A 19,365-nucleotide genomic window follows, 5' to 3' on the forward strand; every position below is an offset into this window, starting at 1 on the left:
TTTATTATACGGTCAAGGCTTTTGGCATGTGAAAGTTGCAAATTGAATACTGGTTGTGCAATAATTTTAAAACTCTCATAAAAACTGACATAGTCAAATTGTTTAGGTTTTGGGGTTTTTCAGTGAATGTGGCTTTAATAATTGCTCAAGTGGCTGTAGGACCCTCACTTTTTTTTTTAATAAAAATGAAAAGATATTGCAATCATGTGTGTAAGTTCAAATCTTTTCTTTTTCATTTCCAGTCACAATGGCAAGAAAGTAAATGCTTTTTCTCAACAAACAACAAAAAAAAAGATAAATTAAAAGTTCGCAGGTTTTTTTTACAAATTGTTTCATTTTTTATTTCCTTTTTTTTGCATGTAGAAAGATTTTTTAATTCATTTTAATTCAAATAGAAAGCTTTCCTGTCCAAAGTGTCACCCACTCAAAAATTTGAACAGCGCATACTGTATAATGATGATTCAGTGACAATTATGTATAACTACATTGCAGACAAAAAGGTATCTTCCTTTTCCATAGAAAGAAAGGATATTCTGCAGCTGGAGCTAACTTCTGAGTTGTTCATTCATTAACCATTAACTATTTTTTAACACTTACTCTTCTGTGTACAAATATTCATAAAACAGCATAAATTTTGTAATTTCTTTCTGTGACAGTACAAGTAGTCAAGGTACTTCAGGCTAGGCATGGAAAATAATTAACCAGCATGGAAAATAATTAACCTAACTGTGAGAAGTAAGCTTGTTTCAGCTGACTAACAAGATGTCAAAGTGCTCTAGACAAGAGAGTGTGGAAAACCAAAAAGGACTAAGTTCTGGTGCTGAATATTTCAAATATATCTGAAAAAATCTATTGAATGCTGGGGGAAGAGGTAAAATATTCCCTATACTAAACCTTCAAAAATCCACATCTGCTTGGTCTCTTTGGGGTGAAGTTGTTAAATAGCAGTCAATACCATTTTAATAAATCTGTGACAAAAGACATCATTGTGCAACAAATTAATAGCAGAGATTACTGAGGTTGCAAATCCAAATTCCAAAAATTTTCTGCTGCCATTTCAACTGAGGAAGGTTTGAGGAAGTGAGGGCATCTGCCAGCTTCAGCAGTAACTGAATCAAGCTGCCCAACCAAATGTCAAGGGAGAACAGCAGTAACACCAGCTTTGTGTTTGCGGGCCTTATCTGTGAAGGGAGTCATCAGAGGTCATCAATTTTAATTTGCTGTTCAGCTTTTAGTGGTTGTAGCAAAGATAAACAAACATAAATTAAGTAGTAGGAAAAAAGGTAAACACGGGAAGTTTTCCATGATGCTGCGTGTCACAGCTTGTGATGTTTTCTCCGTGCATTTTTCACCTCGACAATATCTCCACCAAACATCTGTTTTTGGAAAGACCTAAGCAAACACCAAGTTCTCTCATCCAGCCCCTGTGTGTGAGGTGGCTGTGGCCCATTTAAGGACTGTGGTTAGTGACAGGGGTTGTAAATTGCACCATGTTGCATGATTGGACTATCCATTTGCACCAGCCAGAGTTGGGAGGCCCTTGCTGCTCTCACAGCAGGGCGCAGACTGAGCTCGCAGGCTTGAGCATCATCTTGTGAGGTTGCCAGTGATAATCAGCTCCTGGCTGGCTGAGTCTTGACCCTTGCATTGCAATAGAAACCAGTGGTTGGTGGTTGTGGCAAGTATTTCCTGTTGCGTCGCCTCTAATCCGCAGCAAAATTCCTGTAACCATGAAGAAGCCCAGGAGCCCTAGGAAAGTCTGAAGCTGCTTGTTAATGACCATTGCTGCTCAGTCTTACACTGGACTCTACCTTATAGGCGCTAATTGAAGCTGTTTCTCTGCCCCTGCTCTGAGGACTTCTCTTGCTGTGCTCTGAGGACTTCTCTTGTAAACTAGTCTGGAAATCATTGAAAAATAGGCAGTTATGGTAGTTTCTGAAATATCCTTATGGGTAGTTTTATTTAGCATTCAAAATGTGTCTAAAACTTTATAAAAATGCAAGAAGTCCTTAGTGAAAGGAGCAAATGAAACTGGAGGTGTATCTCCAAACTCTTTTATTACTTCTGGGAGTAATGCCTAAGATGAAGTCAGAAATCCCATAGCATTTATGGGCATATCAAACTGTGTCAAACTAACATAGACTGAACAGGTTGCATCTAGGGATGGCACATAACCAAGCAGAGTTCCAAGACACAGGGGCAAGGTAGAGTTTCAAGGCACATGTTGCGAGTCTCAGATTCTGAGCTTAGCATCAAGATGCCTTTTTGTCATGAAAAATTAATTCGTTCTTTATAACTACTTGCTTCAAAATCTGTTAATTTTACTCCCCAGCCCGCCCCTTTTAATAAGTGCAGAAAGAAAATAATTTTTGCAAATAATTACTTATTCTTTGGTTGTTTTGCTGGTCTCCAAAAAAAAAAATCTCTAGATAACAAGCTGATAACTTAATATTTCCTGTATGATTGAAAAATGGCATAATTGTTCCTCCTTTCAGTCTTAGTTTGGCATGTATTACTGGAAATTTACTAACTGTTAAGACAACAGTTGTTAGATAGCTGGCAACAGTAGAAGAAAATTATGAAAAGTCCTTTAGCAATAGGAAATAATTGCTTGACAGTGATTTCCTGTCTCTCTAAGCTATATAAAAATGTCTCTATTTGATTTTAGAAAAAATGCCTATACTCCTTTAAACTATAAAATCCTGATATGATGACAACATGTTGGCAGGATTTATTGGGAAGAAGACTATAAGATGCTTGCATACTTTAATGCTAACCAAGCAGACATTCTTTATGCTCTTCTCAGCATAATCTCTCTAGCAAACGCAATTTCAATACCTAATCTGCCAACCGTATCTAAGTGGTTTGCACAATCAAGCCTATTATCAGGAAGAATACTTTAGTACCTATGGTGGAAAAATTGTAGAATGTTCACAAAAAAAAAAAAAACCGAAAGGGGGAGGAGGGGGGAGGAAGAATACAGTATTAGAGTAAACACCTGAGTGGTTTCTTGAAGACCTGAAAGTTTAATGCAGTGGTGCTTGTAGTAATATTAAAAGCAGTGCTTATAAATCTGGGAGGAGTCCAGAGCAAAGCAATAGTGTAGGAACAACATCCACTGCAGCTAGAGGGTGATTTAAGGACTAAATGTTCTTTCGCAAGTTAAATGTTGTCTTACAATTTAAGCTAGATATCCCCTTACCTCTTCTTGATTTTTGACATCTTTAAATGAACAATTTTCAGCACAAACCAGAATGGGAAGAAAAAAGGATTTTAAAATGGGTAGGCAGTTGAGGGCAGAGATTTGAAAAAAATGCATAAGGATTTTAGCAATGGGCATCCAGCAGCTCCATACAAACTTATACTCTAAGTCATATAAACAGTTTTGAAATCCACTTTTATTTCATCTCTAGTAGTACAACAACTGCTCTGTTTAATTAGTGTAAACAGTGGTCAAAGACCTACTGAGAAGGTTTTTGAGCCAGAGGGAAGGTCTCCTGCTAAATACTGTTCAAGATAATTTTTCATCATGTCTAACCACTTCTTGAACACATACATATTTCAGGATCTACCCCATCCTGTAGTATAAAATTTTGCATGCTAACTTTTGGTGAAGAAATACCTCCCTAAATTTTAGTATATTGTTTTCACCATGCAAAATATGTAGGTCAATGTAATTTGAGGAAGTTCTATGTCCTGCATAGTAGCTTTACTATTCAGATGCTGCATGTCTCCTTTTCAACAGCTTACAGGCATTGGCATCACTACCTTTTTACTGGAAACAATTGCATGGAATGCCAAGTTTGTATTTCACTGCTGGAACACAACCTATTTCATATGATCCTACTAAAATGTCATCAAAACAAGATTCTGGAAGAAATCTTTAATTCTAAAAAATACCTGGAATAATGCTTTAAGTCAGGCTGAACTGAATTAGCATGGGGGAAAAAAAGTGATTTTCACAATGCAAGTTGTTTCTTCCAGTGTTTCAATAAACAACAAATGATCCAGGAACTTGTTGCAATTTAAGGAAACATCTGGAATTTTCAAATATGATATTACTCAATACACAAAATAAAATACTACATGCAGGGATAATAAGAGAAAAAACATGTGTTCTTAAGGAAAAAAAAAAGAAGGTATAAGATGGGAATTTAACATTATTAACATCAATATTAACATTAATGTTACACTTGAAAAGTATGATGTTAAGGCCAGCTGGAAAACTCAAGAGATAAAACTCAAAGATCTTGAAGAGGGAGTAAGAAGTGGATGGACAGAGGGGAGTACCTGGATGGAAAGAAAGGGGGAAGTTTTATCTTTGTTTTTAGTGGTGTGGATGTTATTTCTCATCCATCTGAATTTTAGTGCGTTGTGTGCAAGCATTTTAACAGATGATCTAATTGAATAGAACAAAACACCTAGTAAAAAAATGTTGGTTTGATCAAATTTCCTCTCCATAAAAAGGACAACAATAAAGCTTCCAAGTAACTTGAATAGTTGTGGTGTTTCTGTTCTTCAGAACTGTGACAGCAATAAATACTCCATGTTTCTGAAGATTTGACCATCACAGCCTTTACTGAACAGCTGGTTTTGCAATCCTGAGCAATCCTCTGCGCAAACACTTTTGAAAGCTTAAACACTGTTTAAGAATAACATCTGTAGATAAATTTTAAACAAAATATGAATTTTAGAGCTAATAATCTCTGAGAAAGCTGATTAGAATAATGTTTTCTAAGGGAGACTAATTTTTTCAATGGAATTATCTAATATTCAAGTCTTACATGTTGTTAACTGTCAGAAATAAATGCTTATCCTTGGACTTCCAAGTCAGTCTATGCCTGAAATGCTCACTCACACACACCTCTTGCTCACCCCTTCTGCTTCTGTGCTACTTCTGACATGATGCACATGCAGAAAAATCCACCAAGCCAGTGAACATGGTCTTGTGACAGCAAATGTTCACAATCCCATCTTCAAACAGTGTGAGTGGGTATAACCATCACCCAAGCTCACAGTACTCCCTCAAACCTGCAGTCTTTAACTCTGCTTTGTCACCCAGCTGCTTCCTCTTGGGATCTCATGACAAAAAAATACCCAGAGAAATTCTGGGAGAATATCTTAGTATTTTTCTTTTGGGCTCCACAATTTGCTCCCTCTGAGTTTACAAAAGCAGATAATAGAAATATTTATAAAAGTACAAAAGGATGAAAAATTGTTTCTGGCAAAGCTGCTCCAGAGTTATAAAGTGAAACCATTTTCTGGGACATGTCCCAGGCATAAGCCCCACCAAGGGGAACAACACATGCTTAAATAAATATTTTTGGACAATCTGCATGAAGTCTCAGCAGGGTGCCTGCTGCTGAATCCCTGCCACCTTATGGCCTGGGCATATTATGCCTGACCCATGCATCATTAAAAAACTGTCTAGAGATTCACTGAAGCTAGGTGTCAGGAAGTACAGCTATTTCCAACTCTGGGGAATACCAGAAGTGCATTCTTCCAAGTCTGATATGAGGTCTATGCAAAGTATCCCAGACATGACCTTCAGACGGCAAGAAGTTCACAAGGGGTAGGGCATTCCTTAAGATGAAGTAAAAATGTGCTTTAACTGAGAGTCAGAAGTCATTGCCCATATTCTTCTTGCCACTGAAACTCCACCCATTGCCCTGCTTTCAGAGCAGAATTTGAGTCTGCTTTTAAGAGTCACAAAGATAACTGAACTCTGCAGGTGATGCTGACAGACCTCATCTAGGAAACCTGTGCTAAACCAGTCCTGAAGGGACACATAGTCAATACTGACAGCACAATTAGTATAAAGGAATACTAAATTTAATTTGGTATAAAGGAATACTAAAAACATAAACCTTCCAGTCTCTACTATTCTCCTTTCATACCTTCCTGTAGCCCATAGGTGAAGTAGAAGGCAATACTACTGCATCTATTCAGGATGCAGAATAACAAAAACCAGGTCATTAATAAACACAGCAGCCAATCCTCTGCTGACCTGAAGACAGCACTAGCTATTTCAGGGAGAGGCTCTTGAGCCCATTCACTACTCAATTCACTCTTTGTTTCAGCTTAATTTGCAAATGAATATTCTGAGGACTAGAGTTAAGCATCCCTTATGAAACTCCTAAATCATTTATGTGAAGTGTTCTAACAAACTTTTTTTGCAGATGTCTACATTAAACTAAATCAGTAATTCCCCCATGTGACATGCCACAGCCAGATTATCTTGAGATGTCAGAGAAAGATTTGCTCATTTCGTATTTACTCCCCTTGGTGAAACTTGTTTGTTCCCAGTTTCTCAGTAGTCCATGACTTATCCATGACTGCCGAGAGAGCAAATCTCGGCTAAGCATTACTCACTCTAGGATATGCACTGTAGGTAATGCAGACATAGTGTTGCCTTCTCATATGAGTTCTTCCTGCTAGGACTTAGAAGCTGGAAAAAAGGAAAAATATCTCAAAAGGCAGATGTATGAAATTTACTTGACAACTCATCCAGAGCAAACCTTAAAAGCCAATTTTTACATTAATTTTCTCTTCATGTTTTTGTGAGGAAATATGATGTAGAAAAACCGAACTGATTTTATCATCAGCTTTTGTAGGGTTTCTTAAGACTGTCAGTGTTTAAAAACTAACATGTTCAACCAAACCAAACTATGTATTTGACTTTAGGGAGGTTGAATTGACTCAACCAGGATGTTAGTGGTGTCTAAAAGTCATTTTATCCTCACCCCAGAAAGAAACATGGTGTGTTTTTAGTTAATGTTTATTTTTATCTGGGGTTCCTTTTTCATGGAAAGTTCCAAGAGCTCTACATACCAGATACGTTAAAAACATAGTTTACAAGTTCTTGGTAAATCAGTTTGTCTCAGAAGAGTTGCTTGTCTTTGGAAGGCATCTTTCTGTAACTCTTTCAGGGTGTTAATTAACTGTGGGGTTATTGAGCGTAGTTACCCTGAAAGTTACTCTTATCTTCTGAACTGCAGAATAATTTGCAGAGAAAGCATACCAACAGTGGTGACTGCTGGCATTTTGAACATGGCACATTGCTCGTGCTAAGGCATTCCCCTGTTAGTTACCCCATTAGAAATGTTTAGTGTTGATAATCACAGTAGCGCTCACTGGCAGCAAGTTGGCTCATGTAAGATGCCCTGTAACACAGTTAGAACTGCTCAACAAAGAGCTAGACAGGAATTTATATTTTGAACTTCAAAATCTGGTTTTAATTTAGCCTATTTAGAAAGAGGTCAAGAGTATATTTTTCATTGCTCTCCATGGAGAAGAGGGAAAGGTCAACCAGTTCCTTAAGATGAAGTAACAATGTGCTTTAATTGAGAGTCAGAAGTCATTGCCCATATTCTTCTGGTTTAGCAATCCACCATGCCCCATGGGCTTTCAGCTCATGTACAAAGAATTATGAAACAAGAAAAACTGTGGGCACAGGTCCATGTTCTTCCTGGCATTCTTAGAGAGCAATGGGAGTGTCTAAGAGGATTCAGTAAATGCAGACTTTTTCACAGAAACAACACAGACAATTTCTCCATGCAGACAAGAAGTCATAGTTTCTTTGCATGATACCTCACAGAGACATTTCCTCTGGCTTTTGTTGCAGCCCTCTTTACTAGCACAATATATAGGACAGGAGCCCAACACCTCTCACTTTCCATGTCTCTCAGGAGGAAATCCAACTCAACAACCTGAGATCAATCAAGAAGACCGACCTGATAAGGAGACTGACTCACACAAGACCAGCACCTGGAGTTCCCACTGTGACCTGTTGTCCTATCGCAACCACCAGTTTCAAAAAAGAGCTAAGCAGGTGGCACCAGGTAATAAGGTGGGATGAATCCCGAACAATAATGATCAGTTCCAGCAATGCTGTTGCCCTTGTACTCCATCTAACCTGTACTTTGTTTACAAAAGCCTACATGGTAGCAAGTATTTTTATTTTTCAATTTCCCACTAATTATTGGAAGATAGATATTAATGGAATGAATTTTGAGGAAGCAAGGAAGATATTACTATACTTCCTTCTGTATGTCAGCTTAAAGCCTCAAAGTACATGCCACACATCAATCTTTTTACAAGTTTTATATGTGGAACAGAGACAAGTGAGCATTTATCGTGGCCTATGAACTACATAAATACTGAATCCTTGCGTGGTTTACATGAAAGGAATTTGGACCAGCATTTTTAATGTTAAAAGCTACAAGGCAGTAAATCTGGTCATTCTTCCCCTTTATGGTATAAAAATCCAAAGCCCCATCCTAGCAGTTTACCTTATGCATCAGCTCAAGCATATAAAAAAAATTGCCTCTGATCTTTTTTCTGAGGTTCTATATCAGCAATTGGTGTTTATCTTATGCATTGGATGTCCCCTAGATAAATGCAAGGTAGAATATTTTTTTCAACTACTCTGGAACTCTGCAAATGATAAAATAGGCAGGTCAAGCATCCTAGGATAAGAGTTAAGTAGTTTTCTGTCACTAATCAAATAATGATACTGATGAACATTGATGAACTGCTGCATCCTGCATCCAAAATAACAAAAGGTATAGGGACCAAGCTATTAGGAAAGTCACCTTATAATCACTCAGTCATCATATCTCACATCTCAGGTGTTTAGTATGCACAATTGCCTATGGGCTCCTGAAGTTGTTCTCTATCTTCTAACTGTTCTCAGTAGATATAAATAGAAATTACCTGCAAGGCAGTTTCTCCGACATGAAAGTTTCTGAGCAGACCACATCCTCCATCATATGCCTGCTGTCCTTTTAGCCAGGCGGCCTTGCCCAGTCTCTGTATATGTTCCAACAAAAATTCATAGATCGTTTTCTTATGAGGAGTTGGAATAGGATTTTGGCAAGGACAACGGCATGAGTTTTGGATGTGCTGAAGAGGAGAGTCATGGCAGAAATGCTGCACTGGAAAAAATTTCCTGCCCTCAGGGAATTTTTAGGACTTCAAAACCTCTCACATCCTGCACCAGGTCAGAGCTGTCTTTCAGGTGTGGGGACCCATCAGACAGAAAAACAACAGAAAAAGTAGCAGGTTGGTTATTAAGACTTAAGCTGTACAAAATCTGGCATCAAGTTCATGCCTGCAAGCTGCTCCAGCTCTGGATTTTGTCACCTCAGCAGGCCGTGGAGCAATATGGCTCTCAGCCGGGATTCAGTGACTTTGGGTTGTTTTTCAGCTCTGGAGAAGCCTGAAAGAAAAAGTCATGGAGATGATGTGTTGGCATCTAACCTTGTTCTGAAAATTGTCTGGCTGACACTGCTGTATTGGGACACCACTGAAAGCAAATTCAGACTCTGCAAAATTGTTTAATTGCATGGATCTGACTAATTCGTTAAAAAAAAAAGAAAAAAGAAAAAAAAAAGAAAAGAAAAAAGAAAAAAGCCAACACCAAAAAAGCCACCAAAACCCAATAAGTTTCTTTAAGCTTTTTCTGATCAACTCTATCCATGCCCTTTTCCTCCTAGCTAGTCAAAAGCACTTTGTACAGACATTTTCTGGCCCAGCATGACATCTCCTGTCATTCTTCCCAACCTCACAAACACAGCTGGAAGTAGAGCAAGTAGGGAATACGGTTTTCCTATCCACATGTTCAGGAATATGATTCACAAGCAACCAAAGCAGAGCATGAGCTAGGACTGATGAAATGGCAGCACCAGCAGTGCTCATACAAATCCTGGCCACACAGATGCTTTTTATTTAAATTGCGGTAAACCCAGGCAAGTTTCTCAAGTTACTGGTTGGCAAGGACTTGAGGTGTTAATTAATCTGTTAAACATTGTTAATCACTGTCTCAATCAAACAGGTCTTGCATTATCTTCCTAAAGTAAAAATGCCTTTTTTTCTTTCATTTAATCATTATTCACTGAGGCAAAGAGCACAGGCCCAAGTGAGTCATTGAGGCAGTTGCTTGCTATCGTGGGTGACTGTGTAATTCAGGCTGATTCAGAGGCTGACCAAGCTCTTTACTTTAAAGTGTTTTTCTTCATCCCTTGCAATTTTCTTCATCCCTTGCAATAGAATAGCTGCTCCAGAAGCCTACTGGTAAGAATCTGTCTTCTGATTTCCTGCTGGAATCTACAGCTAGCAAATTTATGTATCGTTATTATTATTTGGTGCTAACATTTTTCTTTATTATAAACTACTCTTTTTCTTTTCTTGCTTTCTCTGCCGTTCATCCCTATTATCACTCCTAGCAGTACTAGAAAGAGTAGTTAACCTCCTCTCAGGTTCTGGGTTTGCTTTGCTAAGGAAGAAAAAGTTTTAAAATCTCTTGTTGTTTGTGAAGAGATTAAAGCAGGTAAGCATATAGGGATTTAATTTTCCATATGATATCAGAGCCTCACCTCACACCTATACGGAATTACAGGGCTTCCTTACATTTTGGAGTCTCTTTCTTGTACTAAAAAAACAACAAAAATGTATAATCAGTATGTATTTTCCAGCCTTGCATGAGCTCTACTCTGTTTCTACCTCCAACAACCACCACTGAAAGCCATGTAGATCACTGTTTGTCAAGCTGTTTGGCTTCTGGCAATCCGGGACAGGAGGTTTCACCAATGGCAATCACACCCTTTTTCAATCTGAAGCAAGTTTTCTGTTACATAAGAGCTTTCTGAAGCACTGTGTGCACTCTGTACAGGCTTCAGGATGACTGAGGCCATGTTACTGAAAGTTTCACTGCCAGTGATGGTCATCCCAGGCCTACACACAATCTTTGTGCCCCCTGGTCTGAGTTGGCCAAACCCATAAGTAGCTGCGTGTGAAACCATTCAGAATTAATATCTGATAAACAAATATGCCATTCTGTATTTCCTCTCCCCTACTTGGCCATTAGGGCATCACCACAGCTCCTCAGTGCAGCCAAGCCTCCGTGGCCATATAAACACCAATACACGTGGAACACCTCATTTACATTCAAAGTAATAAGCACAAGCTGACAGTAGCTCAAAAAGGACACTGAGCAGTTAAAAAGCATATGGATTATCAGAGATGAGGAGGAAATCACAGTTTTCTTCAGTTTAACCTCAAACCTCAGTACACAAACCAAGATGCCACACAGGAAAAACCTTGAGCATAAACAGGACACTGATGTGTCATGTCCCATATGTCATTATCCCATGCTATAGCTGTCCAGAATAGCTGTGCAGCTTGGTTGGACAAGAAATAGACTGTGGATTCAGTGATTCATAAGCAGACGCTTCAGCCAGAACAAACTTTTTTCAGTTCTATTTTACAGTGAAGTTATTCGGCATTATTCACAGTAGCGAAACATGTAAGAGAAAATAGAAAATCAATTCCTATGAAAAAATATAATCTCTCTAACCATGGGTTTCATAAAGTTCCTGAATTATTCAGACTTCCTCTTGATTTTATGTCATGTATCAATTGTGTTTCAAAAGGTGCCATTTTTTGTAGCAATCAATTAGAAAATTTGTCAAGTAATATTGCAGCATTATGCCCATGGTAGTGTTAGGTTATTCATAGCTGGGAAATAGGGAACTTTCCCTAATTGCACTAACAGCAGGTAGCAATTTCTCCCTGCTGCTTTGAAATATATGCTGCTTATTATGCGAGATACAAAAATATTTTATTGTATTTTTTTCTATATAAAGATTTCACATTGCTTTTATGCATTTTTTTGGTAATTTTTGGTAGCTTTTAATAATGGATAGAACCGTTGGCAGTGCCACTGACAACATTTCTGCTGGATTATTTCTCTTAAGCATTTGCTTGTGAGGAAGACATTAAAATAAAAATAAATAAACTTCTGTAACATACAGCTTTGCAGCATTTCTTATGCAATTGTGTTTACTTAGAAGTTCTCAAACACAAGTCATTCAGACCAACAGAAATTTTCTATCTAAGGGTGTTTATACAAGCACATTAAATTAAATCTGTACCTCAGAGAACAGTTATGATGTTATGCAAGTTATCATAAAATGTTAAAGCTTTTTGCAATGGAAAAATGCTTATTTATGGGTTTCCCATAGCTCACTCTACTCCTTTGTCAAAAACTGTGATTTTAATGACTAATTTCATCACTTCTACACTTAGCTTTCTGAAGATCCTGAGTTGCAGAAAGAGTATGATTTCTGGTCCAAGAAAGCATGGGTAGCAGTGATCACAGTCCCAAGGACTGAGCATGAAATTAGTTCTCATACTGGCTTTATTCCAAATGATTTGTTTAGGAAGTTGGTTTGCGTGGTTGGCCCATATGCTATGGGCCAAGTTGGAGAAAGGAGTTGAGACTTCTTTCCTTGCAAGTGCCAACAGCTGGATGAGACAAAGATCACACTGAGACACAGGTGATGGGGAGAAACACAACTGGGGCTGGGAAGAGACTCCTTAATGTACAATAAAGACACGCATTAGAGCAAGAAAAATTATGAGTGGGACCCATGGGAAAGATGTCAGACATTAGACACAGGCAGTAACTCGCCACACAAAAAACCTCAGCAGGGGTGGTTTCTTCTTCTACCCAATATTGTAGGTCAACTACAAAGAGAAGTCACTGACCAGTCCTTGTGCCCACCACAGCCCATATTTTCCTAAGGAAATTAGGAAATTACTGGTCCTTTTAGAAACTTGCCTCCCTGCCATCGCCCTTCCCATCAGACAGCATCCTGTTTGCTGTCACTCTGTCTGACACTACCTTTAGGAGTCAAGATTGCAGGGAATTATTTGCTGCCAAACCACCAAGAACAAGTTTGATACACTGAACAGCGCCTGAAAATTGTTGGAAATGTTCAAAAATTAAAATTTTCGGAAACAATAAAAATTTAGTGGAACAAATATGAACTTATGTGTTTCTTCAGCCTATGTAGCTAAACTGTTTCCAAAACCTTGTACTAGTCATAAGATTGAGTTGCATACCACATAAAATGTGATCTAACTCATAACTGAGTAAAGGAAATGAGACAAGATTTCTCATTCTGTGGAAAGAATTAGAGTAAGCAACAGCTTGAACTCACCTTTCCCATGAGTCTGCAGTTAAGCTTTTAAAAACACAAAGGAACAAAAATTTCAATATTCTGGTTTTTTCTGCATTCAGACAGTGGGTTTTTTTGCTGAACTTCCTCCTCTTTGTAACTGAAGATTCATTTGTAATGCTTAATGGTGCTAGGGAGATATCCAGCATCTGTAACCTGAACAAAAAATTAAAAAGAATATTAACTAGTGAGATGAAAAGAAGCAGACAATGCCCCTTGGGGAAGAGTGGAAAGGAGGGCAACAAACTCTTGGAATATTCTACTGCATAAAAATGTGTTCACAGACACAGAAAAGGCATCCTTTTGCTTAAAATGGAGGAGAAATTAATAATGAGACATTAAAACTTACCATCATTTCCAAATAATATTTTGCATTCTTGGCTTATGGGGATATCTTTTGGGTATTCAAGAGATTATAGAAATGGTATGCACAGATGTAGTTTTGGTAGCTAGACAAAATTCCATCAGCTTTTCCCCTGACAACAAATAGGAATGAGGAAAAAGTCCAAACCAGCACAGCTGAATAGAAGGAAATTACATTGACTAGGTTGCCTAAAAATCAAACAGAGCTTTCTTTTTCAAAATACTTTTTCTCATTAATTCCCTGTAAATCCTCCTTCTTACCTGGGAGAGCTGGTTACTTCTGAGATTTGAGAGAGAATTCTGTGTTATGACCTGTATGTGATATGAAGAGAAGGACAGAAAGATTGTTAGTTCCCAAAGTTGTTACGGATATTTTTTTTGGTTGATCAAATTGAGTCTTTATGCTTACGGTTGACTGACACAGTTTTCATCTGTGCTGATGAGTGTTAAGCGGCTCATACAAAAAATCTGACATATCTGAACTGAAGGACTACAAGAAAACTTTAATCCTGCCTACAGAATAACAGGCTTGTATTCTGCCGCTAACAAAAAAATCAGAGCAATATATAAAATGCTTCAAACAGCATTCTGAAAAAGCACAAACCTTAGCATTGAACCTTTGAGGCGTTGCCATTGCTGAGCAGGCACTAGAGGTCTATACTGCCTCCACCAGTGCCCTGCCTCTTGGCTTGTAACACCGCTCTGTAAAGTCCCTCATCTTGTGCAAAACCACACATCCCTTTAGGGAGCTGTTCCATCTGTTAGGCAGCAATCTGACTCGCTGATAAGAGGCAAGCTAGACACCAAACAAAGCTCTGCAATTTCATCTTTCCTTGGAAAGCCTCTGGAAAGCCAAAGTACTCTTCCTCCCACCCGTGCTTCTCTCACATAGGGTAAGACCAGGAGAAATGCACTTCTTTGCAGACAGTCTCAGGAGCCACTCACTCTCCTTCCAACTCCCAACCATTACAGGCAAGGCAGGCTGTGACTGATCTTCCTGGACAGTGGGCAGGTTGGTTTATGGGACACATCAGTTGCCAACTCTCCTTAATGTACATTAAAACAATTGATGTCCTTGGCATTTCTGCTTTAAGTCTGGTTTATGCCAAATCCAAAGCTGTCCAAAGTCCTGGACCCTGACCATACCAATTTGAATGCCAGCCAGCACTTTTCATCCTCCAGAGGCATGCCTATTCTTTGGTTCATGCTTCAGGGTCTGGGATGGATTTGTATTTCCTGCCGCTTTCAGACTATGGTAAGGAAAGTCATGCCAGTAGTGTTCACTTCTCCCTCCCCAGGGAAATCGTGGTGGGACAGGCAAGTGCTGCTCTAAGAGGACACTTCTGAGCCTCCACTTTTCTCAAGACTTTGGATCCAGAGGCATGATCGATTTGCTTGCCTTCCTATTGACAGCCTTTCACCCAGAGGTAGTAACTCCCTCACTGCACAGTAAGGACAGAAAAAAATCTGTGCTTACAAACAATTGCAAATGAAAAATCCCATCATCCTATGGACAAACATAGCAGGAGGTAATTTTTTAAAACAGTCCTTTGAATATATATCCATTGACACTTAAGGGAGGATGTCCAAGGTAAAGGGTATTCTGTGCCACTTCAATGTCTGCACTCAGCTTTGAAACTACTTCAGGGAGGTACTGACAAAATGCCAGTGGTCTCTATAATAAATATTAAGTGAACAAAAAAGGTTTGTTTTATATGGTGACAGTCTCAAAGAGCCAGGGTGTGGTGTCAGGGAAACAGTAGCACTTACTAAAAAAAACCCCATCAATTAAGCTTTTCCTTGCTCTGCCTTTTCTGGGGCAGGGTAGGCTGTTTCCCTTGCCTAGTTTCTTTCATTATTACTTGCCCTTGCTACAGAGAAAAGACTAGATATAGGTAGTGCCAAGTTTCTATATTTGCTTAGAGATTTGGTTCTAGTACTCTAAAACTTAAAAGGACCCAAGCATAAGAGAAGGAAGCAGCAAGGTCCTCCGGAACTCAGATTTTCAATGTCTACAGGAACACTTAGTTTTCTTAGCTTAAATAATGGTCTATGAAAAATAGTGTTTTACAGAATTTACATTTTTAATTGTCACATGGAAGGTGGCTCAAAGAGCTGAGACTTGGCCACATCTGCTTTTGCAGTCAGCAGATTAATTTGTGGCTATTCCACTGCAGCTTTGGGAGTTTCAGAACTGGCTGAAAAACACAGGAACAAAGGGTTTACCAATTTGGGAAAGCAATACTCACATCCCCTAGGAAAGAGACATCTGAAATATCCAGAAACAGCATAATTTCCTAAATCTCAGGACAAAGCAGAATGATTAACAAAGGAGGATTATGTTTTTAAATTAAATATTATGTGTTTATTTTGTGGTTACTATTTGTTGTTACTTTAACTTTTGAATTTCTCAGCATTTCAGAGTAAAATAACCCATACCTATTTTATACATTTAGTCACTATTCTTTTATCCCACTCTTCTACTGTGAGTGTAGATTTTTTTACTTGAGTTAGGGTCTGATTTACCACAAAGTGAAAAAACAGTCATGTTCTTAATTGGGGCAGTTTAGCAGAAGTCTCTGATTTTGGTGGGCAGACTTAAGATGTCAAAACATTGTAGGGTGGTGAACTGCAACTCCATGACGGTGTAATGGTTTCACTGAGATAAAAATCTTTATGTTCAGCTTGATCCTACATCATGATTTTAAGATCAATATTGCTAAACTCTGTCTGGTGTGTGGGCATTCACTGATCATCTTGAGGACTTTGGAAAATGTAGTGTCCTGTGGTGGGTTTGGATTCTTTGTGCTGCAAAGTTTGGGAGTTTAAAGTTTAATTCTTTAAGCAGACATAGCTCCTTCAGTCCAGAGTTAGCTTTATAGATTGAAACACACTTTAAGATGTTTCTTTAAAATGCCCCTGCTATAAATCAAATGATTTTGATTTATCAAATATATATAAATCAAATTTATATATATTGTGCCTATAAATCAAATGATCCATTTTCTGCTGGTTTTCATAAATGCGCTCAGCAATATTTGTAGTGGAGTAGTTCACTCACACTCTATTATAGGTGACATTTTTTATTAGCATAATGTGGAAATTTCCATTGTCTTGTCCTACTTACCTGTCCTCAGCAATTATTTGTGTACAGCACAGTGTTACAAAGTATCTGTCTACAAAGTCTCTACAGAAAGAGTGACTATCTGTTTTGGATGTTATTACTAATTTTGCACTCTAATCTCAAGTTTAACTATTTAAAAATAGACACAAACATTTTGTTATCACCAGGCATTTGGAAACCATTGCAAATACAGGTAAATATCAAGACAAAATTTTTCTGTGTAGAGCATTTCTTTTACCTCTTCATGTTCAGAATGTTTTCAGATTTCTGAAGGGTACAAGAATATACCTCATTCACTTCACTTGTTACTAGCATAATTAATTAACACAAGTGGAAAACATAGGTGATGATCACTTGCACTGTATACAAACTTTTTGTGAGTCAGAATATGTTTCCATAGGAATTAATAGGTGAGAAAGAGAAATTCAGAATATTTCAGGATATGCTTGTGTTAGAGAACCATTACCTTTGATAAACACAAGGGAAAAACTTAGACACTTCTCTCAAAATGTTTTATTTTTCAACTCCATTGTAGAAATATTTTATATACAATTTACAGTTCTGATGTCTCTGTAGTATAAAATATGTTCCTTTTGCATTTTTTTCAATCATTACTACTACTACTATTATATATATAATATCACATCTAATATTTCATGTATTTTAGAGTAATATAATATATTAATTTTTACATAATAAAAATATATACTGTATATTGAAAGCCTGGCTCAACAATGATGATTTAATTCACTTTAGAAAATTTTATGTATCATTTTTATTGAAATTTCATTGGCACAGAACACTTGACTGGAAAACACAAATTTGAAAAATACTCCCACATACTTAAGCAAGGAAATAAGTGAAATCACTGAAATTTTCTTTCTTCCAAGCACTGACCCCTTTTCCAAAGATCATCAGATACTTTCAGTCTCAAATATTGGCAAAAATGTCTTTAGCCTCAAGATCTCAGAGACGGATTCATTTCTTTCCTGGTAAAAGTCAAGCCCAGATAGCAACTCCACATCCCGAACACGTGCAGAATGAGCCTGAACTCTTTCTTCAACCCATTCGGAAAGTGTCTTATTTTCCTGTCAAAACAAGCAAGAACAATGTTCAGACACATAAAAGGCCCTCTGTTGTTTGGTGGCAGTGTTAGGCAATTGCCAATGTTTAACCTGGTCTGATGGACTAAAAGCCCCCAGGCTTTCCAAGGCATCTTTACAGCCTTGCTTTTAGGGATCTCATTCAAACAGAATCAAGCAGATGTCTCTTCTACCCACCTCTCCACTTCCACAGTGACAGACAAGAAGAATTATGCTGACATGGCAATTGTGACTTTTAAGTACAAAATGCATGAGCCACATTTCAAACACACACGTAAGGATAGTTTTAGTTACAGCACAAATTAGCTGCACTGCTCAGGCCAGTCAAGCAACAGGCACCTGACAACTCACAAAAAGTCCTTACAGCAGCTCAGTCTTGACTGCTGGACAGCAAGAATTGTTGCTAGTTAGATGGGGAATACAATGGAAATGCAACCAGTAATCAATCCAAAATGTTCTTTTCTGCTCTTTCACTGCAAGGATTGTTTTGCAAACAGCTGGTAATTTGCTTTTTCATTAACAATATCTGCTTCTGAGTCAAATGATTCATTAAATTTATGTTACTACCAAACACGATGAATATAAAATGAGATTTGGGGTTTTAGAAACTTTAGAAATTACAGTCAATCTTTAAATTATAATGACTAATTCATTCTAATAATTACTCAACCCTCAACTTCTAAAAAGATCTCACTGGGAAGTTGTGGATTATCCACACTACAAATGGGGAGACACAGAAGTTGTTTCCAAGTACAGCAAGCTTGCATCTGTCTGGAGTTTTGAGTTCAAAGTTATAAATAAACTAAAAGCTTTGTGTGAAGATCAGTTCAAGTCTGTGCAGCTGTACTTGTGCAATTTATATTTATATTTATATTTATATTTATATTTATATTTATATTTATATTATTTAATCACTGAGTTTAGGAACCTTCTGCAACCCAGAGTTTGCGGAATGGGCACTCAGCTGCCGTAACAATACATATTACACTCAGATAATGTATTTTGTTTCCTACAAGGCATAAGATTCACATTGTTAGTGGTAAGCAGAGATTTCATTTAATTCAAGTATGAATTTTAACCGCAGAACCATTCATCCAAATGCCTGGATTTCTCATAGAGGTGGAATAAGCAACTGAAGGAATTTTCTATTAACTGAAGGGAATAACACTCAAAGTCTTCTGATACCTCTAAAGTAAGTTTATCCTGCAGTCTTCCATAAAGATATCTCATCTCCCTGTCAGCAGCCTGTGCTGCTGTTCTCAGCCCTTCTCAGGTGACAGCATTTCCCAGTCCTCTTATCTTACCTCTCTTTCTTCTTCCTTGCTTCCTATCAGCTCATTCATTTCCAGCTACCTCTCCTGGAGCTCCTTGCTCTTCTGGTGATAACTTTAACTCACAGCTCACTCCCAGCTCATGGGGAATGAGTTAATTCCACAGACTGATAAAGATTCTCTGGATGACTAAATTCCAATGGGAATAATCAGTTCTCAAAGTTCATTGGCACACGGGAACATAGAACTATACTTACAGCACAGCTTTCAGTGTTGTCAGGTCGATGAGGAATGATAAAAGACAAAGCATCCAAGGACCCTGAACAGTTCAGTGGAGTATAGGATGTGTTGTTGCAGCTTGTCAGAATCACATAGTAATGGGTTGGGACAGGGATTTTTGTATTGTTTACATACCTACAAAACAAGGCATTTCTTGAGATATCAAGTGTTAACACCACTGATACAATTAGAAATTTATAGAA

The 19,365-nt window shown here is 37.9% G+C and overlaps 1 protein-coding gene across 1 annotated transcript in view; it reads right to left on the bottom strand.

Moving 5' to 3' along the window:
• Nucleotides 1-17,423: 17,423 nt before the first annotated feature.
• The window catches only part of ENPP3 (ectonucleotide pyrophosphatase/phosphodiesterase 3), a 34,832-nt gene continuing 32,890 nt past the window's right edge, over nucleotides 17,424-19,365 (bottom strand). The window contains exons 24-25 of the mRNA XM_054279036.1: nucleotides 19,141-19,297; nucleotides 17,424-17,597 (exon numbers count right to left, since the gene is read on the bottom strand). Coding sequence (XP_054135011.1) covers nucleotides 17,424-17,597; nucleotides 19,141-19,297 — 331 coding nt within the window. The remainder of the gene's footprint in view (nucleotides 17,598-19,140; nucleotides 19,298-19,365) is intronic.

The sequence above is a fragment of the Melozone crissalis genome, unplaced genomic scaffold (assembly GCF_028551555.1).
Source record: "Melozone crissalis strain CALT ecotype California unplaced genomic scaffold, PUWL_Pcris_2 ptg000027l_1, whole genome shotgun sequence".
NCBI classification, from domain to species: domain Eukaryota; kingdom Metazoa; phylum Chordata; class Aves; order Passeriformes; family Passerellidae; genus Melozone; species Melozone crissalis.